This window comes from Danio rerio, chromosome 22, assembly GCF_052040795.2.
Source record: "Danio rerio strain M-AB ecotype USA chromosome 22, GRCz13ab, whole genome shotgun sequence".
NCBI lineage: Eukaryota > Metazoa > Chordata > Actinopteri > Cypriniformes > Danionidae > Danio > Danio rerio.
Window position 1 is genome coordinate 38269789 of NC_141042.1, and position 8378 is coordinate 38278166.

General features: G+C 34.4%; 1 protein-coding gene across 6 annotated transcripts in view; it reads left to right on the top strand.

Annotated features, from left to right (window-relative positions):
* rubcn (rubicon autophagy regulator) overlaps positions 1-5189 on the top strand; it is a 41561-nt gene extending 36372 nt beyond the window's left edge. For 5 of the 6 annotated variants that reach the window (XM_087304682.1, XM_087304680.1, XM_087304683.1 and 2 more), the window contains one exon: positions 1740-5189. In XM_087304682.1, coding sequence (XP_087160808.1) covers positions 1740-1876 — 137 coding nt within the window. In that variant the 3' untranslated portion in view covers positions 1877-5189. The remainder of the gene's footprint in view (positions 1-1739) is intronic. The other variant, XR_015522318.1, reaches the window with a different exon arrangement.
* Positions 5190-8378: the final 3189 nt, after the last annotated feature.

The following is an 8378-nucleotide window of genomic DNA, read 5'->3' on the forward strand; positions in this document are numbered from 1 at the left end:
AAATAGTAAAATATTCAGTAGTGTGAAAAAATTCATTGTTACTGCTACTGTTAACGCTAAATGTAGAAGTCTAACATTATAATTTGCACAACCCACATTCATTTTTAGTCTCATTTTTAATAAAAGATTCAGTTCTTCACTCATAAATCTTCCTGTTTCATTGTTGGATGATCATTAAAGAATTATTCAGTAGCATGTTTTTGATGGCTGGTTTCCGCCACCTACTGGTTAAATGTAACTGCTGCCTACAACTTTCATTTTTGAGCGTCAAGTTAAATGCATATGATGGTGATTTTAATCTTTGCCATAAACATCAATGCTTTTATCTAAACCAGGGGTTCCCATACTTTTCAGCCCGCGACCCCCAAAATAATAATGTCAGTGACTTGCGACCCCCAATTTTCAAGGTTGTTCTACTGTAAATATACAAACGTTGCACAAACAACTATAGGCATATATAAACATGAGCATATTGACACTACAAAAATGCAACAGTCCAATAACCGTATAATGTTTTTTATAGTCATTTATTAATATCATTTAATTTTAATATAAAAAAGTAAAGGCTGATAGCTGATTTTTGTTTGTATATTGTTGTTGATGTGTCTTTAACGTAACTATTATCTATCTTCTGTGGGTTATGAATAAAATATGGTAAATTGTAATAGTTTAATAAAAATTATTTAAGTTTTGGAAATCACTAAGCAACCCCTTGTCATTGTCCCGCGACCCCCCCCCCCCCCAAAGAGGTCCCGACCCCCACTTTGAGAACCACTGATCTAAACTATAAACTGTTTTGCCAGTACTGCTGTGTTATTTAACTGTAACTGTATAAATAACTCAAAAGACTAAAGAATCTTTTAGGATTAATAACCATGCAAATCATCACCATCATTTATAATGGATGTTGCGTGGGTGTTGAGATCCCGATCTTTTTATGATTAATCTTGCAGCTTACACTGAATGCATTAATGCAGGCTAAACTAGTAGTGACTGAAAACACCTTTAATAACCTAAGAAGCCCACCACATCCCCAATAACCTACCACAACATCTTCCGTCGTCTATATATTTTACAGGAAAGCCTAAATGCTTGTACATGTGAATTAAAAGACGCAAGAGGCGATCTCTCTGCAATCGTTACACATTTAGTATGTAAATGTATTAATCCACGTGTCACATATGTTCAAAACCTTGGGTTGTGATCCGTACGAATCACAGATCAACCGTGAGCCGTTACACCCCTAGTATTTATGCTCTTTTTTTTTCTTCTTTTTGCACTTTTTTAAATTTAATTGTGGATTTATATCATTTTAAAGGGTCAGTTCACCCAAAAATTAAAGTAGTTATTAATTATGCTCATCTTTGGAATGCAAACTAAGATGTTTTAGATGAAATCAGAGAGCTCCCTCATCCTCTATAGACCGCAATTGACCAGACTTGTTTAAAATCCAGAAAAATACCAAAAAGACATCCTCAAAACTGACCATATGTCTTCATACAGACGTGTGTGCGCACATAAAACCAAAATAACTTCATTCAACAGTTTCTACTCCCCAGTGTCAGTATATTCACTAGCATTTGCTTGGAAAATGCTTCTTGATTTTAAGAACTTTTTGATACTAGGAATAAGGCGTAAACTCCAAGTAAGAAAATAATTTTCTGCAGTGAATGAATGTTTGAACTTTTCTGCTAGTCGCTAACTTTCTCATTGTGCCGTGTGTTGTTGTTTTTCTCCAGACTGTCATGCCTGCTATCATAAGAGCTGTTTTAAGACAGGAACGCAGTGTCCTCGGTGTCTCCGCCTAACAGAGCGAAGGGAGCGAATGGCCCGCAGGAACATGGAGGAGCAGGAGGACGAGGCCTGCGGGACATAGCAGATCACTCTAGTAAGACTCCGGTTCACCCCCGTCCCAAATAAGCTGCTCCAAAAGTCCTGCTGACTAAAGAGTTTATCTGCGAACACTGAAGTTTGTTTTTAAGGATCGATGCCTTCAGATAATAACCAACTTGTTTGTCTTTTTACCGTTCTCCATGTTTTGTTTCTTTTGCCTCCGTCCTTTAAAATCTGATTTGTTTTAATCAACAGTACTGCGTCGCCTGCTTTTATGTGTTCATTTATGTCTGACCCTTGTTTGTATTTATTGGTTTAAGCTGTTTTGTGCCTCTTGTAATGGAATGAGAGGGAGACGGAGAAAGGCAGCTGAACTCATTGTTTCCAGACAGGTTGCTAGAAGTGTCGTGTTCCAGCGTAAACTGTGTTGAAGACCAAAACGACGAAAACTACAAGCATCATTTGTGAAATTTGTGCAGAATGGATTTCTCTATTGTTAAGAATTATTAGAAAAATTAGATGAATGCAACAATAGGCCTCGATCAATTAAACGTAGATTTTTTATTATTTTTTTGTCGTTAATCATCAATGTTTGACGCACAATTTTTTTTCATGCATTTCTAACTACACATTCTCATTCAGTTTTCTCATTCATAAAACAATTTTAGTTTAAAAATTTATGGATGAGAAATTGTAGTTTTGTACAAAATTGAGAGGAAAAACTATTCAAATGTAAACAGTTCCGCAAAAAAAAATAGTAATCAATAATATATATCACACTTATGAATGAGTGAAATATATTGTATATTGTTTTCAACCTGAAAGTTGTTTTTTAAGTCCCTACAACCTCGATTAAGTGAACGTAGATTTTTGTTTTTGTAAATAACAGCAACATTTAATGCACAAATTGTCAATGCACAATGTTTAATGCACAAACAGTTCTCTTTCATTTTTCTCGTTCATGAGTGCAACCAAAACATGTCAGAGATGGTTAATGTTGAATTTAACATGTCCGACATCTCCAAGAGTTTGTGAACAAACAAACTGAAAATGTGGTAATGAACAAATATAGTAATAAAAACAATATATTTCAGTTATACAAATGAATAACATGAATTTCTGAATTGAATCTTATTAATTAGAAATAAGTAACGGAATATATATATATATATATATATATATATATATATATATATATATATATATATATATATATATATATATAACTAACTTAATTCAAATGAATATGAATGTTTTATGCCCAATTTTGCTCAGAAATTCATGATATTCATATATATATAATACACTTTTGTGAATGAGAAAGAATTTTGCTCAATGTAAAAATGAATTATACATGCAACAATGATAGGTTGTTTATGGATGAGAACGTTTGAAGTTGTGTACAAAATTGAGAGGAAAAACTATTCAAATTTAACCAATTTCCCTGTAAATTTAGTTATTATTATTATATATTACTCTTTTATGAGAGAGTGAATTGTATTTCTGGTCATTATTTCTCATTCTGCTCATTTGTAAAACATAAAACCGTGTGGTTTCGTAAAGTTTTCTACCTTTTTTTAGTGCTTACGACCTCAATCAAGTAAACAGATTTTTTTTCCCGTAAATAACATCAACATTTGACGCACAAACTTTCTTTTCAAAATTTCTTTCTAAACAGTTCTCATTCCGTTTTCTCGTTCATAAAACAACTTTAGTTACGAAAGCGATTCATATAAAAAAAAAAACAGTGTTTGTATTTGAAACCACAAAACCTCAGAGATTGTTTGTGCTGTTATCAACATGTCAGATGTTTATAAATAAACAAACAGAAAATGTGGTAATAAACAAATTGAGTCATAAATTATATACTCCAGTTGTACAAATGAATAATAAGAATTTAAGAACAAAATTGTGCATTAAAAAATTATAATAATTTTAATTGCCTTAGTAACAGAATGTGTGTGTGTGTGTGTGTGTGTGTCTATGTGTGTATATATATATATAACGTTTTTAGAAAGTTCATAATGTGTAAAACGTTCATATCAATATTTTAGAACAAGTAGCGAAAATGATATGTTGTTTATGGATGAGAAAATTTAATGTTTTGTACAAAATTGTGAGAAAAACAACTATTTCACAATAAATTTTGTAATATTATATATGACACTTTTACGAATTATATTTATCTTAACTGTATTTTTTTTTGATCATTATTTTTCGTTCTGCTCTTTCGTAAAACATAAAACCGTTTGGTTTCGTAAATGTTTCAACCTGAAAGTTGTTTTTCTAGTCTCTATGACGACTCTTGCGTATTTAACCAGAACATTTTATGAACAAATTTGCATGAGTCTCAAGTTATTTTGGGAGGTATTTTGGTTACGGTATGTATAGAAATTCGTTGTTATTGATCGTCAAAACTATTGATTGTTAAAAGTATTGTTACTATTTTTTTTTGTGAGTAAGTTACCAAACCAAATTTGTTTCGCTTGTTAATTTAAAATACTTCCAAACGTAATGAATAATTTACTTCGTTAACTTGCGTGATTATAGCGATTCACAAACAATCCAAACGAAAAAATTGAGAAAAATTCTGCTCATTTTTCACAAACGAGGCCCGACACTTGTCTTTATTTCTACAATTAAAGGTGTTTTTGCTTTAACATATTGCACCTACCAAAAATGGCACTTTGTTTGTATGTGTCCCTGTTCCCTTTGGTGGACAAGTCTTGTCTTGTTGTTTTTTTATTTGCACTAATGATTGATTTTTATTTGTATTTCTTTGAACGAAGACTGTATTAATGTTTGATTGAGCCAGGAGCATCATTCCAGCATCTCTCATTCAGTCCAAAATCTTTTAAGTCTTAAAAAGCGGTCCAATGAAGCTATTTGTGCAACAAAAAAAAAGAGGTGTACCAAAGTGTTATATGATTACGAGTTTATTAGTACGTTGTATTATAATTCACTACATCATACTGGACTCAAGTTTGAGCAAAAAAAGAGAAAATCTATATCCAAGAGCCCGTTTGTTTGCTGCTGCGAGTATTTCTGAAGCAATAACAACCATGTGCTACTTCGCCACGAGCATTACATGACTTGAAATGCACTGACCTTAAGTATATGAGATCGAATGAATGTAGAAACTTGCTTTGTGTGTTTGCTTCTGAGATATTATATGAAGTTTATAACTTTTTATTTGATCCTGCTGCTGACGACGTTGTCCGCTTGAGCTTACTGTTGTATAATTGCTGAATTGCCTTTTTTATTCAGGGGCTTCTGATGCACTATTTGAGAAAATGTACATAAAAAAGTTCTTATTGTTATATGAGTAACTAATTATTAAAGAGGTTTAGACTGTTTTTGAGGCTTTGGTGTATTGTTTTACAGGCATGGCGTTGTTTAGGTCTGCATTGTGCTCTGCATTATGCGCACTGATTGAGATTCTGATAATCGGTTTTACTACAACCTCAGATCAGAAACAGTTGGGAAAGTATGGAAAACGCAAATGAAAAAAATAAAATAGTTATTTAGAAATTAAATTGACTTGTGTTTGATTGCAGACAATACCACAAACATTATTTATTGTGATTTTTATTGTATTGTTTCCAAAATAAACACGTATTCCCATTCTGTTTCTTGCAACACATTTCAAAAAAGTTGGAACAGTAAAGCGTTTACCACTTTGTAAAGCTGCCATTCCTTTTCGCAACACTTAATGGACGTTTAGGGAATGAAGACAGCAAGTTATGAAGTGTTTTAGGTGTCATTTTGTCCCATTCTTCCTGCAAGCAAGTCTTAGGGTGGGCAACAGTGCGGGGTCTTCGTTGTTGCATTTTGAGGTTCAAAATGCAACAATGATTCTCTATTGGGGACAGGTCAGGACTGCAGGCAGGCCAGTCAAATATCTGTATCCCTTTCCTTCACAGCCAGGACTTTGTAATGTGTGCAGAATGTGGTTTTGAATCGTCTTGTTAAAATATTCATGAGCGTCTCTTAAAAAGTAAGCAGTATATTGTGCTCCAGAATCTCAATGTGCTTTTCAGCATTAATGGTGCATCACAGAAGTGCAGGTGACCTTTGGCAAGGGCACTTGACTATGACAGTCTCCGGCTTTTGGACTTGTTGCTGGTAACAGTCTGGATGATTCTTTTCATTTCGATCCGTAGCACACAGCGTCCATTTTACCCAAAAAATACCTGATATACTATTTCATCTGACCACAGTACCTGTTTCCACTGTGTGATGGTCCATCCCAGAAGCCTTTAAGCCAAGAGAAGCCGATAGCGCTTCTGGACACTGTTAACATAGGGCTTCCTTTTGGCACAGCACACTTTTAACTGGCATTTGTAGATGTAACTATGTATTGTGGTAATTGACAAAGGTTTGCCACAGTAGTCCTGAGCCCATGTGGTGATCTGGCTTATAGATGAATGACAATTCTTGATGCAGCGCCGCCTGAAGGATCAGAGATTATGGTAGTTCATCTTAGGCTTGCACCCTTGTCCTTTATGCACTGGAAATCCTACAGATTCTTTGAATCTTTTACTGATGTTCTGCACTTTTTCAGGTGAAATATCCAAATGTCTTCTTATCTTTCTTTGAGGAGCATTGTTTTTAAACATTTCAATAATTTTCTCGCATATTTGTTGGCAAAATGGCGATCCTTAGCCCACCTTTGCTCCTAAAGGACTAGACCTTTCTTGAATGCTTCTTTTGAACCAAATCATATTTACAATCACCTGTTTCAAATCACATCATTATTTAGCTAATTTATCAGATTGCTAGCCCTAAATTGCTCCTGTCCAAACTTTTTTGAAATGTGTTGCAAAAACCAAAAGTGGAATATTGTTTTTTTTTTTTTTTTTAAATGGAAATTTTAAATAATGCAGACAGGAACATATTAATTAATGTTGCAATAATGCAATAAAATACAAGTCAAAGTAAATTTGGAAATCACTACTTTCTATTATTTGCATTTTTTCATACTGTCCCAACTTTTTCTGATTAGGGGTTGTATTATTTAAGTTCTGTAATATTGGATCCACTAATAATGAATAGTTTATTCATGATTTGCTCATGCTCTACATTTTACTAATATAGATACCGATAATCGGTTTGTGTCAATAATAATAATATTATTTTAATATACTGTTTTGTGCTCTGCAAATGTGTTTTCATCTTAACCCTTTTTTGTCCAAAACCACTTCAAGGGAGCTTTAAAAGCTTTTTTTGCAAATTAAGGCATATTTATAAGAAATTAAACTTTTTAATCAATCAGGATGAAAAATCAGCTAGTAGTCAACAAGCACTAATTAATTTACTTAAATTTTCCTAATATCCCAACATTTTTTCCATAATCATAGTTAAGTTTTGGAATATTGGTTCCATCACACTAAATGATTCTGTTTTCGATAGGGATGGCTGACGTGAAACTGACGTTTCGACACAGTGTCGAGATCCCGAAGCGCAAATGTTTCGAAACACTGCACCGAAGCATGATCCAAAACACCCAAGTCACGTGACTAAAGTGTTTCAGAACACCTGGTCACGTGACTAAAGCGATTCAAAGTGGAGATCTGCGCGGGACTAAATTTTGAATCCCGCTCCTACCAGGTTTTAGCTCGACTGCTCCTGCTTACATTCAGCATTTGTTGTCTTGCTCCCCGACCTGCCCAGTTTTCTACCCGCCGCGCCCGTTAACGCTAAAGAGTGGGGGAAGAACAAAACCGAAAACCACCCAGCTATACAGAGTCCAGACAGCCTATAACAAGCTTTCTGTATAAACAAACACACACACATACAGATAAAGCTCTCTCTTATTCGCGCACACACACAGCAACAAACAAGCTAAACGCAGCCTCACGCTGTCTTCATACACATATGTACGCGTGCTCGCTCGCTCGGGAGTCGGGAGCGATATTGTTAGACCGGCTGCTCCAGTCCAAAATTAAACCAGTTACCGACTGTTCCCGCGCTTTATTCGAAAATTTATTCCCGGGCCGCAGAAATCTGGTCAGGAATGCAGACCTCGAATTCAAAGCATCGATCAGTTTAGAAGCGTTTCGAGACCTGGCAAATTTGCATTTGACTGACAGCGTCAGAAAAGATTACTGTCTCATATGGCCTAGTGGACTGTGCTCAACTGTTCTTTGCTGAAGCCGTTTTAGTGCAATACATAAAAAATAACACTAAGTGTCACCGTAGAGTGGGGTTTCTAAACGTTTTAAAGCTTCGACACATTTGCTTCGAATATTTCAGGGTTTCATGAACCTCGCTTTGCCCACCACTAGTTTTAGATACTGGTTATTAGCCAGATACACAAGAAAGTAATCACTACTCGTTAGTCGTTACATAATCAAATACCCAAATTACAGCTGGTTTTATCCGTATTTTTATAACATTTAAGCATTTTTCCATAAAACGATATTGATTGTGTAATATATGTTATCCACCGATAAACAGATTAGTCTCGTTTATCTTTAATTGGCAAAAATAATAATGCATATATAATCACAACAACAGATCGACCAATAATATTTTTAGCAAAA